At 51.0% G+C, this 22889-nt stretch overlaps 1 protein-coding gene across 1 annotated transcript; it reads left to right on the plus strand.

The window, feature by feature from the left end:
• The first annotated feature begins 12049 nt into the window (after positions 1-12049).
• Positions 12050-12940, plus strand: LOC109779074 (mavicyanin-like). Its single transcript, XM_020337671.4, has one exon. The coding sequence runs from the start codon at positions 12138-12140 to the stop codon at positions 12666-12668; it is 531 nt and encodes a 176-aa protein (XP_020193260.1). The 5' UTR covers positions 12050-12137; the 3' UTR covers positions 12669-12940.
• Positions 12941-22889: the final 9949 nt, after the last annotated feature.

Below are 22889 nucleotides of genomic sequence, written 5' to 3' on the forward strand. Positions count from 1 at the left end.
TGCCACCATACCCTTTGTGTCATATCCGCCTTTATGTTTAATATCGGCATGCTTGTAATAAATTGTTGAGCAGTCTCCGCTCAACCTTGTATTATATTTAGTACTCCTGGATACTTCTGTAATCAAGAAATTGTCTACCAGTGAGAAGGATTCTTCTCTACTGGTCCGTAAAAGGGATCGGTTTCTCAATAAATGTTTTATTGGAAAACCGGTCGTGACAAGCTTGGTATCAGAGCCAGGCTGACTGTAGGAAGCCACTAGGTGCGATCGCTAATCGGGTATTAGCGTTTTTAGTGCTTTTTCAGCATTTTGCAAATGTAGCTATTTTTTGTTGGTCATCATAAATTTATGATTTGACTACTCAGAATTTTTGCCTACTTTTGTAGATGGCTGGCAGCGACTGCGAGACTCGGGTGTTCGCTAATGTGCCCGAGGGGTTTGTCAAACTCCTCGTCTCCATCACCAAGCTCACGATCGGGCCAGCGACTCGTCCGGAGTTCACGCTTTACGAACACAAGCTCAGCGACGACGTGTCTATGCACCAGGCCGTGGTGCAATTCAAGGGAGGACGTTCTGCGTCTCGCCACTTCCGTTTTGTGGGAAGGGCCATGCCTACGGAGAGGCATGCCATGCAGATGGCCACCCGTGAGGCGATAGCTCGTCTTCGGGATGTTCTTCCTACGATGAAGACTCGTCGCTACCGCTACCTCCCATGCCATGTGCCATATACTTGTCACTATGCATTCGCCTGCCATAGGGGAGAGAGGGATGAAGCTATCGAGATGCTTGTTGAATATCTCAGAGCTCTGGAGGCAGCTTTCGACAACCTCTTGGACGACCTTGTGGCTGCCCATATGGACTTAGCTCAGGGTTGTTCTGCCAACAGGAGGGAGCTTCTCCACATGGCACCGCCACTGACTTTCGTCTCGTCCTCAGCATCCTATTCACCTGCCATTTTGGCCACCGCTCGCCGTCTGCCTACCACTGAGGAGTTCGACCAGGTCATTGCTCCTACTCCAGTCAGAGCTGCACCGCCTGCCGCACCCGCACCAACTCCTCAGCGCAGTGCTACGCGCCTGGAGCCTATTAGGGAGGAGGTGGAGGTTGAGTCTCCTGCACCGCTGGGTCTCCATGAAGATCCACTGGTCTCCAGTTCAAAAATTTCAAATTGTGCTTGCTGCAAGTTTGGACCATATTTGTCAAATTTGATGAAATCCATTTGTTTTCTCCTCCTAAAAATCTGAGAAAATTCAGGCAGCCTCTGGATGCATCGAGAGGTCACCTCACCAAGCCCCAGCTCCAGAAAAAAAAATTCCTCATGCCAAGTCATATCATCAAACACCTGGCGTGCACTGTTACTATCGAAGTTCAGAAAATTCAGAGATACAGTTTCAGAAGCCGCTGTCGTTTTCTTCAGAACCTCTCCTCGATCTTGCCAGTAGCTGCAGTGGCATCTTGCGCCCTGTGCCTCCTTCTTATCCCTGCGCCGCACGATCGCCTGGAAGCTTGCGGGCGTCGGCGACGAGCTGGCAGAGGTGCGCCTCCCCGTGAGTGGCAGCAGCAGCGCCCATTGCGGCTGCCAGAGAGGCGCAGCGTTGGACGGCGCCGCCCAAGCCACCAGAGGCCACCGCGTGGCCGTCCACTCACATGTGCACGCTGCAGGGCCGTCGTTGTGAACTGGAAGGCGCGGAGCACGCTCCCTGCCACCGTCGTGCCCGTACGGCCGTTCCGTCGAGGGCCAGTGTATTACGCAAGCCCGACCGAGGTTTGAGCAGAGAAACGGTATCAGTGATCCACCACGATGATGCCTAGCCACCTAAACCCCCTGCCCAACCTCTGCCTCGCCGTAATTTCTCGCCGGCTTATCCCGTTCACGGCCACCCCCTCGGATCGCCTATAAAAGGAGGTCCCGAGCTCGAACTCGAACCCGCACCATCTCTACACACCACTAGTACCACGACAAGCCACTAGGCAGACCCCGAGGGAGTCTTCTTCCCCAACTCCGGCCGCCTCGACCCGCTTCGGGATCCAGCACGATTCACTCTCGTGCGTGCACCCCTGCCTCTCAGCTCATGCCAGTAGTCTCCTAGTGCATCCACATCTCTGACCCGCGCATCAATTTGAAGTTTGCAGCACCCACCGGAGAGCTCCACCCTCGCCCGAACCACCGTCCGCCGGAGATAGGGTCGTCGTCGACGTGGTGCTCACCGACGGTCAAGTCCACCACCCACCGACGCGGAAGAACACCCTGAACCCGTAGGTACCCTCCGATCACCCTGCCTCGCCGTGGATCAACGCCGGCGACCACCGCAGCCTTCGGGCGCCGGCGAGCTCTATTCAGAGTTTAAACCTGACGGGTGGGGCCCCCCCCGTCAGCCTCTCTTTCCTTTCCCTTCGAACCGTTTTCTGAAGGCGCCTTCGGGCAAAGTGTGTTTTCTCTCTGGGCTAACGTATTTCTTACCGAAGCGTTTTCTGCTTTTTCAAACGAGTCCCTGGATCTTTTCTGTTTCATCACAGATTAGTCCTTGGACTAAAACCCTTATATCTTTTAAACAAAAGATTCTTTTTGATTGATTCTTTTTCTGTCAGTCTTATATTTTTTTCTAGTTTTTTATAGTATTTATTTGGAAAAAATTTGGAACAATTTTTATACACGCAACGGTTTTCACGTTAGTATACGGTTTCGTTATACCGTAGGTTCCGGAGGAGGTGACGGAGCCGCGAACTTCACCGAGCTAGACTCCGACTTCTCCGAATCAGGCAAGCATGTTTGAACCTTTGATATGATGGGTGTTTTGCATGTTTGCTTGATTAGTTTGTGCATGCAATATGGGCATCGGTAAGTGTTTCGTTGCAAGCAAGGCAATTAACCGTGTGCTTCGAAGTTTACTGTGATCTCTTGATGAGAGATGACCTGATCATGTGGTGACATGAGAGGTAGTAAGATGGTATTTTTGTAGCATGCCAATCTTATGTCAACCGTTAAACTCCGACGTTAACATGGACCGAGCCACGTTACCGTTCGTCTCCTTTTCGTACTGCCACATGTTTTCTGCAGAGAATACGGTTTAGTAAGTTGCTAACCTCTTTCCTTGTACACACCAAATAGAGGGGCCGGGATGAGGGTTCCATGGCCCTGGATTAAAGCCAGTCATCCGGTCAGGGGGCATGGGTGTTTCCGGTTGGGACCGAGAGGGGGGCACCCCTTAGAGCGCGCGATATAAATTTGATCCCATGCTACGCCAGGTTGTAGCCTCCTCGTCTCAAAGTTTTTCTTGAACGTTGCTTGGGGTGATTCCTGGCATCGGAATGTGGAATGGGTGTGTACTGGTTAGACGTGTTTCTCCTAAAATACCGTAAACGGAACTAGTCCTTTGTGACTACTGAAATCCGTTGGCTGTGGTTAAGAGTACAAACTCTGCAGAGTCAAAACCTTCCGAGTCATCGTGTCCATGGTCAAGACCGTGGCCAGCATATCCATATCCATGTCAGTCCCTGTGTCAGTCTCCGTGGAAATCCCCGGTAAACAGCTTGAGTGGTAAACCCGGTTGAATGTTATTCCTGTGGATGGACTAACCATTTTATTATTTCGTACCTGAATATTCCCTTGAAATGATTTAAATTCATGAGCTACTGAAATATCAAGTTATGAGATATAAGCCCTTTATGTGATGTCGCTCAGACGTCCGACTGTGGCACTCTTGTCATTTACTTTTGATATAAGCCCTTTATGTGATGTCGCTCAGACGTCCGACTGTGGCACTCTTGTCATTTACTTTGATATAAGCCCTTTATGTGATGTCGCTCAGACGTCCGACTGTGGCACTCTTGTCATTTACTTTTGATATAAGCCCTTTATGTGATGTCGCTCAGACGTCCGACTGTGGCACTCTCGTTATTTACTATTGATATAAGCCCTTTACGTGATGTCACTCAGACGTCCGACTGTGGCACGCACTGTCGTTTATATTCCATTATAAGCCCTTTTTGTGGTGTCGCCCTGACGCCCGACTGCGGCATTGTTAATTTATTTGTATCCTTTCGAGGAGCCATTCAGACACTCGATTGGCCTTCAGTATTACATTGGGATTTCGGGAGGACTACTGCCCGACTTCCTTTTTACTTTCCGTGCATTGCTATTTTATTATCTGAGTGCGCATCATTAATCTGTTCATATGCATCATGTTTGCATTTGTTATATCTTATGTCCAAACTGTCTTGCGAGTACTTTCATAGTACTCACCTGGCTTGTTGATTTGGCCAGATGTTGACGAAGGCGATCTCATGGATGAAGAGTTTGATAGCGAGTCCGACGCCTAGAGGAGTCCCAGTCAGTCCCGTGCGATCCTGGATTTTGGTCACTTGTATTATATATGCTTCCGCCACCCACAATAAGAGTCCTCGAGCCTCACTCCGACGCTCGATGAGCTGTAAGATTTAGGAGTCATGTCACCCACTTCACTGTGACATATCCACCCCCACTTTTATTACGAGTCAGTAGTTATGCCACCATACCCTTTGTGTCATATCCGCCTTTATGTTTAATATCGGCATGCTTGTAATAAATTGTTGAGCAGTCTCCGCTCAACCTTGTATTATATTTAGTACTCCTGGATACTTCTGTAATCAAGAAATTGTCTACCAGTGAGAAGGATTCTTCTCTACTGGTCCGTAAAAGGGATCGGTTTCTCAATAAATGTTTTATTGGAAAATCGGTCGTGACATGCAGTCCCCGTGCCACCTGCCGAAGTCCCCGGGCCGGCTACTGCAGCCCCCGAGTCGGATCCGACTGCTTCGGGAGCAGCCGGCACGAAGTGGACTCGGATTCTGAAGAAGGCTTGATAGACGGCTTGCGGAGGCACTGAAGGGAAACGCCGGCTGGTATTGCTTGACGGGTGGAGCCGATCCGTGCCAGGGTATCAGCTGGCTCATTTTTGTTCCGTGGCACATGACGGAACTCGCACCCTTCAAAATATCCGCTGAGTTGCTGAACGAGGAAGCGGTAACTTGCCATGTTTGCATTCTTGGTGTCCCAGTCACCAGACGACTGTTGGACCACCAAGTCGGAGTCGCCATAGCGCAGGATCCGGCGGATGCCGATCTCTTTGGCCAGCCAGAGGCCGTGTACTAGCGCCTCATACTCGGCCACGTTGTTGCAGGCGGCGAAGTGGATTTGCAATGTGTATCTGAGCTTGTCGCCTTTGGGAGAGGTGAGGACAACGCCGACCACCAAGCCGGTGCGCATCTTCGAGCCATCAAAGTGCATCCGCCAATGAGTGGAGTCCGGAGCTGGCGGCAGGTACTGGGTCTCGGCCCAGTCGACGAGGAAGTCGGCCAGTGCTTGGGACTTGATGGCGGTGCGTGGCTAGTAGAAGATGGTGTAAGGGGCCAGCTCGATGGCCCATTTGGCCACCCGGCCTGATGCATCTCTGTTGCCTATGATCTCAGCAAGTGGGGCAGTGCAGACAACCATGATTGGATGCTCTTGAAAGTAAGGTTTCAGCTTCTTGGCGGCAATGTGCACGCCGTAGCACATCTTCTGGTAGTGGGGGTAGTTCTGCTTCGAGGTTGACAGCACCTCGCTCAAATAATACACAGGCCTCTGGACCGGTTGTGCTCTGCCGGCCTCTAGGTGCTCTACTACAATGATAGTGCTGACCACCCGGCTGGTGGCGGCGATGTAAAGGTACATGGGCTCTTTAGCAATCGGGGCCGCCAGGACAGGCGGCGTGGTCAACATCTTCTTCAATTGGAGAAAAGCCTCGTCCGCTTTGTCACCTCAAAGTGAGTGGTTTTCTTCATGAGCTAGTACAGGGGAAGGGCCTTCTCGCCCAGCCGACTGATGAAGCGGCTGATGGATGCCAAGCGGCTGGTGAACTTCTGGACGTCTCTCAGTTGGGTGAGTCTCTGCATCCTCTCGATGGCCTTGATCTTCATAGGGTTGCACTCAATGTCGCGTTCAGAGACCAAGAAGCCAAGGAGCTGGCCGGCTGGTACTCCGAACACGCACTTCTCTGGGTTGAGCTTGATTTGAAAACGGCGCAGATTGTCAAAGGTTTCCTTGAGATCTTCCAAAAGGGTACCGCGCTTCTCCGTCTTCACCACAATATCGTCTGCATAGACGTGGGCATTTCTGCCAAGTTGCTTGAGGAGGCACTTCTGCATGCAACGCTGAAATGTGGCACTGGCATTTCTCAAGCCGAATGTCATGGTCAGGTAGCAGAAGGCTCCGAATGGTGTGATGAAGGCGGTCTTCAGGCGGTCGGCAGGGTTCAACTTGATCTGGTGGTAACCTGAGTAAGCATCCAAAAAACTCAACAGCTCGCATCTGGCTGTGGAGTCTATCACTTGGTCAATCTGAGGCAAAGCAAACGGATCCTTAGGGCAGGCTTTGTTGAGACTGGTGTAATCAATGCACATGCGCCACTTGTTGTTCTTCTTCAGTACGAGGAATGGGTTGGCAAGCCATTCTGGGAAGAAAACTTCCATAATGAAGTCGGCTGCCAACAGGCGGGCGATCTCTTCACCCACAATTCTTCTCTTCACTTCTGACAGTCGGCGGAGGGGTTGCTTGACTGGTTTGGCATCTGCTCTGACATGTAGCTTGTGCTCGGCGAAATCTGTCAGAACACCCGACATGTCTTTTGGAGACCATGCAAAGATGTCGCGATTCTCACGGAGGAAATCGACGAGCTCGCTTTCCTATTTGCTATCGAGGTTGGTACCTACGATAGCGTGCCTCTCCGGGTGCTCTGGGTCCAAAGGGATCTTCTTTGTTTCTTTGGCCGGCTGGAAGGAGCCCTGGGTCTCCGACTCTTTGGGCTCTGGTGACATGTCCGGCTGCTTGCTGGCCATGGCCACCACCCGGTCCAGGAGCTTCTTGTCAGCGGCAATCACAAGGGACTCGGCCATCCGGCTGCTGGCTGCAGCACAGGCAGACGACTCCTCGTAGTCCCCGGCTATCGTGATAATACCCTTGGTTTCGGGCATCTTCAGCTTGAGGTAGGCATAATGAGGCACCGCCATGAACTTGGCTAGAGCTGGCCGGCCTAGGAGAACATGACAAGGGCTCTTCAGGTCAACCACCTCAAACCAAATTGCTTCTTGGCGGAAGTGGTTCTTGTCTCCGAAGAGGACATCTATCTTGATCTTGCTGATTGGTGAGCAGGAAAGGCCGGGCACAGTCTCATGAAACATAGTCCGACTGGGTAGTAGTTGCTTCTCTTTGATGCTCAACTTCTCCATGGTATCACGGTAAAGGATGTTGATGCTGCTACCGCCGTCTATCAGAATCCGGGAGAAACGAGCAGCTCGCCTCTCTGTAGCAAGGGTGGCATCCAATACCAGGCCATAGGAACCCGGAGAAGGCATCACTTCCGGGTGGTCTGCACGGCTCCAACTGGTAGGCTTCTCAGACCAGTGCATGAACTCTGGGGCAGTTGAGGCAACGGCATTCACTTCACGGTGCTGCTAACGTCGGCCGCGCCTATCAACAGCCACACTGGTGAAGACGACATAACCTTCATGTTCTTCAGGGAATTCGTCTTGGATTCCGCCGACTGCTGGACGGGCGGGCGACTGCTGAGGAGGCGGAGCCGGCGGGCCAACGGGCGAAGGAGGCAGTCCTTCTCCCTTGGCAATGCGAACGAGCCAGTGGCACTTCCGGGTTGTATGGTTGGACGGCTTCGCACCACTGTGCAACTTGCAGGGAGCATCAAGGGTCTACTCAAAGGAGAAAGCGGGCAACCAAGCCGGCTTGCCGCCCTTCTGACGCTTGGGGCCGGGTTGTCCTTCAGGCTGCTGGCCTTCGACTGTTGCCACCCGCCAGCTGGTGGAAGCCGGCTGCGGGGCTTTGCCCTTGTTGTCGTTCGGCTGCTGGCGCCGACTGTTGTCTCCAGCTGGCGTTCGAGGAGCCGGAGGGAGCACCTTCCCAGAAGCATCCACTCGGAGTTCTGACTTCATGGAGGAGTCGGCAGTGGCGTACTTGTCTGCTATGATCAGCAACTCGTCGAGTGTGGCCGGCTCGTCGCAGAGGAGTCGGTGCTTGAGTAAGGTACCCTCTCGGCACCCGACAGTGAAGTAATCTATGGCCTGCACCTCGTGCACCCCTTCGCAGGAGTTGCGCAGTTTAGCCCACCGCGTCAAGTAGTCGCGGGTGGACTCGTCAGGGCCTTGAACGCACAACGAGAGCTGGCGGGGCTTGGGCGGCCGCTTGTAGGTGCTACTGAAGTTGCGAACGAAGACTTTAGTTAAATCTACCCAACTGTTGATGCTGTCGGGCTTCAGGCTGTTCAACCACGTTCGGGCCGTGCCCTGGAGCATGAGCGGAACGTACTTCACAGCAACACGCTTGTTGCCGTTTGCTATGTTGACGGCTGTGGAGTAGTCAACCAGCCAATCTTCCGTCTTCACGGAGCCGTTATACTTGGGCGTGTCTCTTGGGAGCGAGAACCCTTTGGGGAAGGCTCGTCGCCGATGCGGGGGCTAAACAAGGCGGGCCCATTGCGTCTTCTTCTCCTAGTGTCAGGGATCGAGCAAGGCGGTCGATCTGATTGCGTGCATCATTCTCTCCGACTCCTTCTCGGCGGCCCAGCCGGTTGCCGAGTGTCAGGTGCTCAACAGGCGGCGGGGAGGCGCGCCTCTCCCCGCGAGGAGGAGGAGAAGGAGGCGGATAGTCATCCCGTCGTTCCACTGCTCGTGGGCAGCCGTCTTGATCGCGCTCGATGGTGAGGCGTGTGCGGCTGCGGCTAGCAGCCGGCTCTCGGTCTCGTCTGTCGCGGATGCCACCAGTCGGCGTCCGGGAGGTCACGCCTTGCTCTCGGCGAGGGGGAAGGTTCTCAACCCACTGGTCGGGTTCTTCTACGCGGCAGCCGGCCTCTTGTTGTGCGGCAGCCGCGTCGAGGAGCTGCTGGACGCGCTCCGCCATGCAGCGTCGCTCGTCACCCTCCAGGTGATCCATCTCGTCTGCTACCGCCTGGGTAGCTCGTATGTTCTCCACGGGCGTGGCGTAAACAGGGCAGTCTACCCCAAACATGCTGGCGACGGCAGCACCACGCTGTCGGACCGTGCCTACGTGGCTGGGCCCGCCAGCAGCCGGCGTGCCGCCAACAGCGCGGTCGATCTCGCGCTGGTAGGCCTCGGAGAGGCGTCTCATGGTAGCCAACTTCTTGGCGTTCTCGACGAGCGAGACGCGGTGGGCTTCTAGCGTCTCGGCATCGGCGTCTGCCGCGATGGGAGTGGACAGGTCCCGCATCGCCGCCTGCAATGGGTCTTGGGCAGCCCCACCAGAGGCTCTGTCGTGGCTGATGACGAGCACCTCCGTGACGGTGCTGCCGACGCTGTCGGCGCGAGGGAGTGGGTCGTCGATGATCACCACATTGGTGGGGAAGGCGTCAAGGGATGCCGTGTCGGAGTCGACAAGCATCGGGTCGGTGGAGCCGATCGACTCTAGGTCAGAGGCCGGCTCATTGGCGATGTCAAGCTTGTCAAGGAGGTCGACGAGGCAGCTCTCGGAGCTGGCTGCTCCTGCGTCGGGCGCGGGCTCTTCAGAGAGGCGGATCTCGCCGATGAGGTCAGCGAGACAGCTCGCCGCGCAGGCGAGCTCACCGCCATGCATCGCGTCGGCGCAAACGCCATCGGGCGTGTCGGGCTGGCTGCGCTCGCTAGGGAGGAACAAGGTTCCCGTCCAGAACAGATCTCCGGACGACGGTGCACCTAAACCCACGGTGGGCGCCAAATGTCGGGGGTGTCGTGCGACATATGCCAAAGGATGGCTTATCATGGTGGGGGATAGTAAGACGTCGCCCGTGCCAGGAAACGGGATGAGGCGTAGACACGTACACCGGCGAACTTTACCCAGGTTCGGGGCTCTCCTAGGAGATAACACCCCTAGTCCTGCTCTACGGGGTCTCCGCATGATCACTATCTCCACAAGGGTGGCTACAAGCTTGCTCCTTGAGCTGTCTCTCTAGAGGAGGAAGAAGAACAAGGCTAGCCCTAGCTTCACTCTCTCTATGTGTGTGTGTAATCTCTATGAGGCTGAACCCTTTGCATGGGTGCCCCGGGGGGTTTATATAGGCCTACCCCCCAGGGGTACATTGGTAATCTAGCCGGGTGTAGGACCCGACTGTCAGTTTCTACGGTCGCTGGCTTCTTCGTCGGCCACTCGGGCCCGCTGCCTGGTGGGTCCCGCCGGCTGTCTCGTACTTCATCGACAGGCCGCGCCCGCCGCTTGCGGGTCCTGCCGACTGCTTAGTACTGTGGCAATGCCACTGATGATGTGTGCTTTGTCGGGGAGTGCGTGGCTACAGTCCCGCCGCCTGGCAGGCGATCACTGTAGCCATTCCCCGTCTCTTTCGATTAATTGTGCACAGACTTTGAGGGAGGGGGAGGGCCGCCTGGTAGGGAGCTGGCCTCCCCTGTGCCGACTGGTCAGGAGTCGGTCTCTCACGGACAGGTAGGGCCCGCCGCCTGCGAGCCGTACCGACAGTCCGTAGTGGGAGCATGGCCTCCTCTTCCATGGGTGATGTCATGGGCTGCGTGGCAAAAGTGTCACGCCGGGCGAGGGATGTCCCGCCCAATACGCTGCACTGTGGCCACGCTCCGCCCTGGATTCGGGGGTGGCAGGCTGCAGTGTAGCCACGCCCCATCTCGTCGTTATAATGTGGTGCAAACTTCAAGGGAACGGAGGGGGGCGCCCGCTAGGATCCGACCTCTCTGGAGGCCGCTTGCTAGGAGTCGGCCCGTCTCATGGCTCTCTTCTAAGGACGGCCCTCTAGCAGCCGGCCGCTTGGACCAGCCGGCCCCAAGAAGGCGGCTCTTCGTCCTTGAGGCTTGAGGGGTGCAGCCGGCCCCGATGTCTTGAATCGCCATGGGGAGCAGATGAGGCTACCAGTTGTCATTTACTCCGACAATGAGTCAAGACTCCGATTGGTCCATATCCTTTCTTTCCACGCATGGCATCCCATCTGTGTTGTCACGTATCCCCCTTCCCACCCGTGCCGACGGTGGCCTAAGTGCTCACATAATGACAATGCGTTTGAATGTTGTCAATCCTAAGGCATCTCTCTTGTGACATAAGATGAGAAATCTACTTTTTTCTGTGAGGTTTTGGCGAGGCACCTTAGTTATAGATGGTTTTTTCGTCTCCAATCCGGATTTTACTAAGGTGTTCATTTTCAATATGGATCTGTACCAGTATGAAAAAAAAACGGATCATGCACTATTGATTAAGGTTGCACCCGAAAAAGAATTTTTAACAGGTAAAATAACATTGTATTAAAATTATACACATTTTTGTAATGAAATTCCATACATGACAAGTTAAATTTGGAATTAGAGTTTAAAAGACATAGATATTTTAAAAAGCATTTAATATGTATTGCAGGTTGATTAACCTAATTATCTTAGGGTTTCCAGCAAAGACGAGAATCTGACTTAAAACTAACCTGCAGGTTTATTACCAGAAACATCTGCTGGTTTTCTGTAAAAGCGAAAATTGAAATTAAAACTAGACCATGGATTGATTATCAGATAAATCAGACAATTTTCTGCGAAATAGCATGACGAACCAAGATAAATTTATTTACTATCGGGTAGTAGATAAAAATAGATTCCAGATAAATACTCCTATCTGCAAAACTCATGCTAAAATTTCTACGCAGGAGATAATACCTTCGTCTTCCATGCACGAAACCCTCGCCTAGATCTAGAAGGAGACCGGCACATGCTATCTGGAAGGAAGACCGAGGTCCAGGTTGTGGACGAAGGTACGAGCGGCATTCCATTGCGCGGCTACACGAGCCAGAGAGTCAAAGGTTGCTCCAGCATGAGCCACAACTAACTGTGAAGAGGTCAGCACTCAGCAGGCCACCAACCCAAGCCCGGCCGCGTATGACCAGGTACCTACTAGTAGTGCAGTAGTATAATACTAGTACTGGCTTTTGTTCAAACGCACATGACTACTCAACCCCAAAATCCAATATCCAAATGCCATTCCACCAACCCATCTCGCTGGGCGCTTGGTTGTATATAAAGCGCGCGGCAGCACAAGCACAGCAGCAACCCCAGCCCCCGCTAAGCATCAGCCTTCTACCTCCTCTGCTTTGCATTCCTCCTTCCGGTTCCAGCCGCAATCAATGGCTGCCATGAAGATCACCCTCCTCGCCGTGGCCGCGATGGCCGTCTTACTAGGCACCGCGTCAGCGGTAACCTACAACGTCGGCGATCAGGGCGGTTGGACCCTTAGCACCGACTACAGCAGCTGGGTGTCCGGCAAGAAGTTCAACGTGGGTGATGACATCGTCTTCAAGTACTCGACCCCGGCGCACAACTTGGTCGAGGTCAGCAAGGCCGGCTACGACTCCTGCAGCACCGACGGCGCCATCAACACCTTGGCCTCGGGCAACGACGTCATCACCCTCAACGCCACCGGCACCCGATACTTCATCTGTGGCGTCCCTAGCCATTGCAGCCCCACCGCCGCCGCCAGCATGAAGGTCGTGATCGACGTCGCCTCGGGCTCCTCCTCGCCGTCGTCACCCATGCCAGCTGCAGGTCCTGGCGCGAGCAACTCTCCCCCGGCGCCGCCCTCCAACGCCGCTACCTCCGTCGGTGCCACAGCAGGATTTGGCCTCGTCGCCCTACTGGCGGCCGGTCTCATGGCTTGAACGCATATATTGATCAGCTGCCGCGCGCACATACGAGCTTTTATATTGTTAACTACTATACTGTAGTTATTATCACGGGTGAATACATGTATTCTTTTTTAGAGCGAGAATGTGATAGTTACTTGTATCTATCACGTCTATATGTAATCTGCAGGCCTTCATGTCTTTTTATATAATGATTCTAGATTATTATTTTATAAGGGTGCGTCAGTGCATGCGTAGCAGTACCAATAGTCTTCTAACTAAAAAGAAAGAATCAATAGTCCTGTCAATTTTATCCAACCATCGACCCAAAATAATAGGTACACCTTCAGAAGCGAGAACTCTAGTGCCAATCTGCAGACGAGCACAAATGCTTGTTGTTGCCGAGCCTGGCTGCTCTCTTTCTCTCAGCTCACTTACGGACAGAGGTAGGAGAAAGAAGACACACTGGACACAAGGATTTTTCCGGCCGGCGCACGAACGCCGCCACGGGCGCACGAACGCCCAAATCTTTTCCCTCTTTTCAATGGCTACATCACGGCAACTCCACCATGACACGACCATGCATGCACCAACAGCACGTCGGGCCATGCAGGCATATCCATCCTGGTGATCCGGTCCTCTAACACGGTGAGCAACCTGCTCCTCCGCTATACCTGGTCACCATCATGCATCCGCTGCGCTCGCTGCAACTAACAACCATCACCGCATGACCTAGCCGCTGGATGGACACGGACATGAGCTCGGACTCACGCGCCATCCACGCACACACGCACGCGACTGACCCTGGCACACACACCATGACACACTCGTGGTTTATTTCCTAACATACTATCCCTAAACCATGATGTCGTCGTCGTCAGAGTTGGTGTAGCTCCCGTCGTCGATGTCGCCACGACCGTGACCCAGCCCGCGGACCCGACCTGGCGCATTGACGCCGGTCCCACCGTGCTCCGTCACGTCTCCGGCGACATACGCCGAGCTCCTCCTCCGCCGGCGACACACGCCTGACGTCCCTCGGCGTCTCGCACGTCCCGCGCGCATCCGACGCGCCCGACGAGCCCAACCGCACCGGTGTGTCCCGCACGTCCCGCGCGCACCCGACGCGCCCGACGAGCCCGACCACACCACACGCCGTGGACTCACCACGCGCCGCCTCCGCGTCCGCCATGGCTGCTGCAACGCCGTGCACCTCCACAGGCCGACACACGGCCCGGAGCTTCACCGCGCAGCCGCCGGCGAACGCCGCCACCGCCGGCATGCCACCGGCAAGGGGACGACACCCAAGATGAACCAGCTCTGATACCAATTGTTGTTGCCGAGCCTAGCTGCTCTCTTTCTCTCAGCTCACTCACGGACAGAGGTAGGAGAAAGGAGACACACTGGACACGAGGATTTTTCCGGCCGGTGCACGAACGCCCAAATCTTTTCCCTCTTTCCAATGGCTACATCACGGCAACTCCACCATGACACGACCATGCATGCACCAACAGCACGTCGGGCCATGCAGGCATATCCATCCTGGTGATCCGGGCTTCTAACACGGTGAGCAACCTGCTCCTCCGCTACACCTCGTCACCATCATGCATCCGCTGCGCTCGCTGCAACTAACAACCATCGCCGCATGACCTAGCCGCTAGATGGACACGGACATGAGCTCGGACTCACGCGCCATCCACGCACACACGCACGCGACTGACCCTGGCACACACACCATGACACACTCGTGGTTTATTTCCTAACAATGCTTTGGTTATCTGACATGATTGTTCTCTCCAAGATTCAGACTGTTTCCCGTCTTACAGGATGTACTGTAAGGGCACCTCCAACACGGTCCCCTAAATCAAACTCATCCGTCCATGAATCCATCCAGATGTGTCGGTGGACATGAATACAGGAGAAGGCCATCCAACGCCGTGTCCCGAAACATCCGTCCACATTTCAAACATGAATTGAATAAACCAAACAAATTTCACGTACCCTCCCACGTCGGTCCCGTGGGCGACGGGCAGGGCGCTCTCGCCGCCGCCAACACCCTCCTTCTCCCTCCCTCCTCCCTCGCCGCCGCCAAAGGACGCGGTCGGGCAAAGCCTGGCCAGCGGATTGTTTAGAGTTTAGGCAGCGGCGGGGCGTTTTGCCTTTTGTGCAGGGCCTCCGCCATGGGGAGGTGCCGCTAGGCCGGGACACTGCGATGGCGAGGGTCGCGATGGTGCGGCGGCGGATCCCCACGGCGGCGGTGCTCGGGACCGGCGGTGCACGGCGGGCTTCGAGGTGGCGGATCGTGCAGGCGAGGGGTGGCGACGGATCCTGATTTGGCGTCCGTCTTCAGCCGGTGGCGCGGGATGTGGGCAGGGCGGGCCAGTGTTCTCCATCGTGGTAGCGATGGCATCGGCGTGGTGGAGACAATGGTGTGGTGGCGGTCCTAGTGCTCTTATCGCATCACGGCAATGATTTGCATGATCTGTCCTCTTCGATCTGGCTGTCGATGTGTTCCGGAACTGCTGCCGGAGATCTAGCCCAAGGATATCTAAATCGGATAGAATACAGTTGTGCGCGTGCATATCAGCCTACACGGCTCCATGAGGGCACGATACGAAGCTCTACTGCTTGTTGATACCATGGGACATGTCGATATCTCGATTTCCATGGCGTAGACAGCAATGTAGATGGTCATGGTAACTGAGATGGAAGAACAGTAAGGCGGAGGGGGCCTTGGAGGCGGGAGTCAGCCAGGTGTTTGATAACTCTTAGAAGCAGCAGTGACAAGTGAGGGCGGCAACATTAAAGGATTTTATTTTTGGTGGTGCTCCTCAGGTGCCGGATGACTTTGAGGGTGAAAACATAAGGTCTAACCTTCATTAGTTATGCCTAGCAATTGCATTGCTAATTGTATAGTTTTGAGAGCTCAGACTTCCTCCAGGTGAAAACCTAAGATCTTGGATCGGGCGACGACGGTGCTTCTGCACTGTTTTCTTTTTTAAGGCGTCAATTTTCGAGACCTATTATGTTTTTCAGGTGTTGTCTTTGGTGGTGGTTTATGTTCTACTGCTAAGAGGAGTTGATCATTGTCGCGAGGCCTTTGAATTTTTTCCTTTCTTTTTTTTCTTTTCGGACTGTGTGCATCCTGGGTGTCTTTATGACATCTTGTTGGTGCAGAGGCTGGGTGTAATTGGTATCTTCGCGATATTAATATATTCCCTTTTTCGACAAAAACCAAATTTAATGCAAACCGGATGATTTACATTTAAACCGGACTGAATTCATAAAAAGTTTGAAATTTTCATTAAATGAAAGCGGACATGCATTTCTTTAACATACCAAAAGCTATCCTAGTCTAAATTTTCATTAAATGAAAGCGGACATGATCTTTGCCGGACCTAGACGGTTCCGTCTCCCATGTCTTACTCTTCCCCCTCCGCGGTCCGCAGCCCGGCCATGGACATCTCCGGTCGTGGTGACGTGGATGCACCAGGCTCTTGGCCAGTGTGGACCGGTGCGAAGGACGCGGAGCTGCTGACGTTGGAAACATTCCCGCCCACGATCGCCTACGTCGTCTCTACGTCCGCCTTCGCCTTGATCTCATCGAATAGGGTGTCGCACTCTGCTGCCATGACGCACGGTCGCCACCACTCACAGCGGATGTCGCGGGCAATGTGGATGGACTCATACAGTGCCCGCCGCTCATCCACGAAGGTCGGGTTTGTTGGGGAACGTAGTATTTCAAAAAAATTCCTACTATCACGCAAGATCTATCTAGGAAATGCATAGCAATGAGACGGGGAAGTGTGTCCGCGTACCCTCGTAGACCGAAAGCGGAAGTGTTTAGTAACGCGGTTGATGTAGTCAAACGTCTTCACGATCCAACTGATCCAAGTACCGAACGTACGGCACCTCCGTGTTCACACGTTCATCACGATGACATCACTCGAGCTCTTGATCCAGTTGAGGTCGAGGGAGAGTTCCGTCAGCACGACGGCGTGGCGACGGTGATGATGAAGTGACCGGCGGAGGGCTTCGCCTAAGCACTACAACGATATGACCGAGGTGTTAAACTGTGGAGAGGGGCACCGCACACGGCTAAGAGAAGACTTGTTGTGCCTTTGGGGTGCCCCCCTCCCCCGTATATAAAGGAGGAGGGGAGGAGGCGTCCGGCCTAGGGGCGCGCCAAAGAGGGGGAGTCCAACTAGGACTCCCAATCCTAGTTGGACTCCCTTTCCTTTTCCGGAGAGGGGGGAAGAGGGAAGGGAGAGGAAGAGGAGAAGGTAGGGGGTGCGCTCCCCTCCCTAGTCCAATTCAGACTCCCTATAGGGAGGGGGCGCGGCCACCCCTTGTGGGCAGCCTCCCCTCTCCCCTATGGCCCATGTAGGCCCCATATTCCCCCGGGGGGTTCCGGTAACCCCTCGGTATTCCGAAAAAATGCCCGAATCACTCGGAACCATTCCGATGTTCGAATGCAACCTTCCAATATATGAATCTTTACCTCTCGACCATTTCGATACTCCTCGCCATGTCTGTGATCTCATCCGGGACTCCGAACAGACTTCGGTCATCAAATCACATAACTCATAATACAAATCATCATCGAACGTTAAGCGTGCGGACCCTACGGGTTCGAGAACTATGTAAACATGACCGAGACACATATTCGGTCAATAAGCAATAGCGGAACCTGGATGCTCATATTGGCTCCTACATATTCTACGAAGATCTTTATCGGTCAAACCGCATAACAACATACGTTATTCCCTTTGTCATCGGTATGTTACTTGCCCGAGATTCGATCGTCGGTATCTTCATACCTAGTTCAATCTCATTACCGGCAAGTCTCTTTACTCGTTCCGTAATGCATCATCCCGTAACTAACTCATTAGTCACATTGCTTGCAAGGCTTATAGTGGTGTGCATTACCGAGAGGGCCCAGAGATACCTCTCCAATACTCGGAGTGACAAATCCTAATCTCGATCTATGCTAACTCAACAAACACCATCGGAGACACATGTAGAGCATCTTTATAATCACCTAGTTACGTTGTGACGTTTGATAGTACACAAAGTGTTCCTCCGGTATTCGGGAGTTGCATAATCTCGTAGTTAGAGGAATATGTATAAGTCATGAAGAAAACAATAGCAATAAAACTAAACGATCATTATGCTAAGCTAACGGATGGGTCTTGTCCATCACATCATTCTCTAATGATGTGATCCCGTTCATCAAATGACAACACATGTCTATGGTCAGGAAATTTAACCATCTTTGATTAACGAGCTAGTCAAGTAGAGACATACTAGGGACACTCTGTTTGTCTATGTATTCACACATGTACTAAGTTTCCGGTTAACACAATTCTAGCATGAATAATAAACATTTATCATGATATAAGGAAATATAAATAACAACTTTATTATTGCCTCTAGGGCATATTTCCTTCAGTCTCCCACTTGCACTAGAGTCAATAATCTAGATTACATAGTAATGATTCTAACACCCATGGAGTCTTGGTGCTGATCATGTTTTGCTCGTGAGAGAGGCTTAGTCAACGGGGGCCTGCAACATTCAGATCCGTATGTATTTTGCAAATCTCTATGTCTCCCTCCTTGACTTGATCGTGGATGGAATTGAAGCGTCTATTGATGTGTTTAGTTCTCTTGTGAAATCTTGACTCCTTCGCCAAGGCTATTGCTCCAGTATTGTCACAAAAGATTTTCATTGGACCCGATGCACTAGGTATTACACCTAGATCGGATATGAACTCCTTCATCCAGAGTCCTTCATTTGCTGCTTCCGAAGCAGCCATATACTCCGCTTCACACGTAGATCCCGCCACGACGCTCTGCTTGGAACTGCACCAACTGACAGCTCCACCATTCAATATAAATACGTATCCGGTTTGCGACTTAAAGTCATCCGGATCAGTGTCAAAGCTTGCGTCGATGTAACCATTTACAACGAGCTCTTTGTCACCTCCATAAACGGGAAACATATCCTTAGTCCTTTTCAGGTATTTCAGGATGTTCTTGACCGCTGTCCAGTGATCCACTCCTGGATTACTTTGGTACCTCCCTGCTAAACTTATAGCAAGGCACACATCAGGTCTGGTACACAGCATTGCATACATGATAGAACCTATGCCTAAAGCATAGGGAATGACTTTCATTTTCTCTCTATCTTCTGCAGTGGTCGGGCATTGAGTCCAACTTCACACCTGGTAACACAGGCAAGAACCCTTTCTTTGACTGATCCATTTTGAACTTCTTCAAAACTTTATCAAGGTATGTGCTTTGTGAAAGTCCAATTAAGCGTCTTGTTCTATCTCTATAGATCTTGATGCCCAATATATAAGCAGCTTCACCGAGGTCTTTCATTGAAAATTTCTTATTCAAGTATCCTTTTATGCTATCCAGAAATTCTGTATTATTTCCAATAAACAATATGTCATCCACATATAATATTAGAAATGCTACAGAGCTCCCACTCACTTTCTTGTAAATACAGGCTTCTCCAAAAGTATGTATAAAACCATATGCTTTGATCACACTATCAAAGCGTATATTCCAACTCCGAGAGGCTTGCACCAGTCCATAAATGGATCGCTGGAGCTTGCACACTTTGTTAGCACCTTTTGGATCGACAAAACCTTCTGTTTGCATCATATACAACTCTTCTTTAAGATATCCATTAAGGAATGCAGTTTTGACATCCATTTGCCAAATTTCATAATCATAAAATGCGGCAATTGCTAACATGATTCGGATAGACTTAAGCATCGCTACGGGTGAGAAGGTCTCATAGTAGTCAACTCCTTGAACTTGTCGAAAACCTTTCGCAACAAGTCGAGCTTTGTAGACAGTAACATTACCGTCAGCATCAGTCTTCTTCTTGAAGATCCATTTATTCTCTATGGCTTGCCGATCATCAGGCAAGTCAACCAAAGTCCACACTTTGTTCTCATACATGGATCCCATATCAGATTCCATGGCCTCAAGCCATTTTGCGGAAACTGGGCTCATCATCGCTTCCTCATAGTTCGTAGGTTCGTCATGGTCAAGTGACATGACCTCCAGAACAGGATTACCGTACCACTCTGGTGCGGATCGTACTCTGGTTGACCTACGAGGTTCGGTAGTAACTTGATCTGAAGTTTCATGATCATCATCATTAGCTTCCTCACTAATTGGTGTAGGAATCACTGGAACTAATTTATGTGATGAACTACTTCCCAATTCGGGAGAAGGTACAATTACCTCATCAAGTTCTACTTTCCTCCCACTCACTTCTTTCGAGAGAAACTCCTTCTCTAGAAAGGATCCAGTCTTAGCAACGAATATCTGGCCTTCGGATCTGTGATAGAAGGTTACCCAACAGTCTCTTTTGGGTATCCTATGAAGACACATTTCTCCGATTTGGGTTCAAGCTTATCAGGTTGAAGCTTTTTCACGTAAGCATTGCAGCCCCAAACTTTAAGAAACGACAGCTTAGGTTTCTTGCCAAACCGCAGTTCATATGGTGTCATCTCAACGGATTTAGATGGTGCCCTATTTAACATGAATGCAGCCGTCTCTAAAGCATAACCGCAAAACGACGACGGTAAATCAGTAAGAGACATCATAGATCGCACTATATCTAATAAAGTACGGTTACGACGTTCGGACACACCATTACGCTGTGGTGTTCAAGGTGGCGTGAGTTGCGAAACTATTCCACATTGTTTCAAATGAAGACCAAACTCATAACTCAAATATTCTCCTCCACGATCAGATCGTAGACACTTTATTATCTTGTTACGATGATTTTCCACTTCACTCTGAAATTCTTTGAACTTTTCAAATGTTTCAGACTTATGTTTCATTAAGTAGATATACCCATATCTGCTCAAATCATCTATGAAGGTCAGAAAATAATGATACCCGCCGCGAGCCTCAACACTCATCGAACCGCATACATCACTATGTATTATTTCCAACAAGTCAGTTGCTCGCTCCATTGTTCCGGAGAACAGAGTCTTAGTCATCTTGCCCATGAGGCATGGTTCGCAAGCATCAAGTGATTCTTAAAGCCCATCAGCATGGAGTTTCTTCATGCGCTTTACACCAATATGACCTAAACGGCAGTGCCACAAATAAGTTGCACTATCATTATTAACTTTGCATCTTTTGGCTTCAATATTATGAACATGTGTATCACTACAATCGAGATTCAACAAAAATAGACCACTCATCAAGGGTGCATGACCATAAAATATATTAATCATATAAATATAACAACCATTATTCTCTGATTTAAATGAATAACCGTCTCGCATCAAACAAGATCAAGATATAATGTTCATGCTCAACGCTGGCACCAAATAACAATTATTCAGGTCTAAAACTAATCCCGACGGTAGATGTAGAGGTAACGTGCCGACGGCGGTCACATCAACCTTGGAACCATTTCCCACGCGCATCGCCACCTCATCCTTAGCCAATCTTCATTTAATGCGTAGCTCCTGTTTCAAATTGCAAATATGACCAACAGAACCAGTATCAAATACCCAGGCGCTACTACGAGCATTAGTAAGGCACACATCAATAACATGTATATCAAATATACCTTTCACTTTGCCATCCTTCTTATCCGCCAAATACTTGGGGCAGTTCCGCTTCCAGTGACCAGTCCCTTTGCAGTAGAAGCACTTAGTTTCAGACTTAGGTCCAGACTTGGGCTTCTTCACTTGAGCGGCAACTTGCATGCCGTTCTTCTTGAAGTTCCCATTCTTCCCTTTGCCCTTTTTCTTGAAACTAGTGGTCTTGTTAACCATCAATACTTGATGCTCCTTCTTGATTTCTACCTCCATAGCCTTTAGCATCGCGAAGAGCTCGGGAATAGTCTTTTCCATCCCTTGCATATTATAGTTCACCGCGAAGCCTTTATAGCTTGGTGGCAGTGATTGAAGAACTCTGTCAATGACACTATCATCAGGAAGATTAACTCCGAGTTGAGTCAAGTGGTTGTGGTGCCCAGACATTCTGAGTATGTGTTCACTGACAGAAATATTCTCCTCCATTTTGCAGCTATAGAACTTATTGAAGACTTCATATCTCTCAACTCGGGCATTTGCTTGAAATATTAACTTCAACTCCTGGAACATCTCATATGCTCCATGACGTTCAAAACATCATTGAAGTCCCAATTCTAAGCCGTAAAGCATGGCACACTGAACTATCGAGTAGTCATCAGCTTTGCTCTGCCAGACGTTCATAACGTCCGGAGTTGCTTGCTACCTCTTGAGCACTGCGTTGGTTTTCCCTTGAAGAGGAAAGGGTGATGCAGCAAAGTAGCGTAAGTATTTCCCTCAGTTTTTGAGAACCAAGGTATCAATCCAGTAGGAGGCTACGCACAAGTCCCTCGTACCTACACAAAACAAATAAATCCTTGCAACCAACGCGATAAGGGGTTGTCAATCCCTACACGGTCACTTACGAGAGTGAGATCTGATAGATATGATAGGATAATATTTTTGGTATTTTTGTGATAAAGATGCAAATTATAATAAAAGCAAAGTAAAAGGCAAAGGAAATAACAAAGTGTTGGAAGATTAATATGATGAAGATAGACCCGGGGGCCGTAGGTTTCACTAGTGGCTTCTCTCGAGAGCATATGTATTTTACGGTGGGTGAACGAATTACTGTTGAGCAATTGAAAGAATTGAGCATAGTTATGAGAATATCTAGGTATGATCATATATATAGGCATCACGTCCGAGACAAGTAGACCGACTCCTGCCTGCATCTACTACTATTACTCCACTCATCGACCGCTATCCAGCATGCATCTAGAGTATTAAGTTCATAAAAACAGAGTAACGCCTTAAGCAAGATGACATGATGTAGAGGGATAAATTCATGCAACATCATAAAAACCCCATCTTGTTATCCTCGATGGCAACAATACAATACGTGCCTTGCTGCCCCTACTGTCACTGGGAAAGGACACCGTAAGATTGAACCCAAAGCTAAGAACTTCTCCCATTGCAAGAAAGATCAATCTAGTAGGCCAAACCAAACTGATAATTCGAAGAGACTTGCAAAGATAACCAATCATACATAAAAGAATTCAGAGAAGATTCAAATACTGTTCGTAGATAATCTTGATCATAAACCCACAATTCATCGGTCTCAACAAACACACCGCAAAAAGAAGATTACATCGAATAGATCTCCACGAGAGAGGGGGAGAACATTGTATTGAGATCCAAAAAG

Source organism: Aegilops tauschii, chromosome 4, assembly GCF_002575655.3.
Source record: "Aegilops tauschii subsp. strangulata cultivar AL8/78 chromosome 4, Aet v6.0, whole genome shotgun sequence".
Lineage (NCBI taxonomy): Eukaryota > Viridiplantae > Streptophyta > Magnoliopsida > Poales > Poaceae > Aegilops > Aegilops tauschii.

Bases quoted from the DNA above. Each gene is read 5' to 3' on its own strand.
- LOC109779074 (XM_020337671.4), top strand. From the start codon at position 12,138: ATGGCTGCCATGAAGATCACCCTCCTCGCCGTGGCCGCGATGGCCGTC.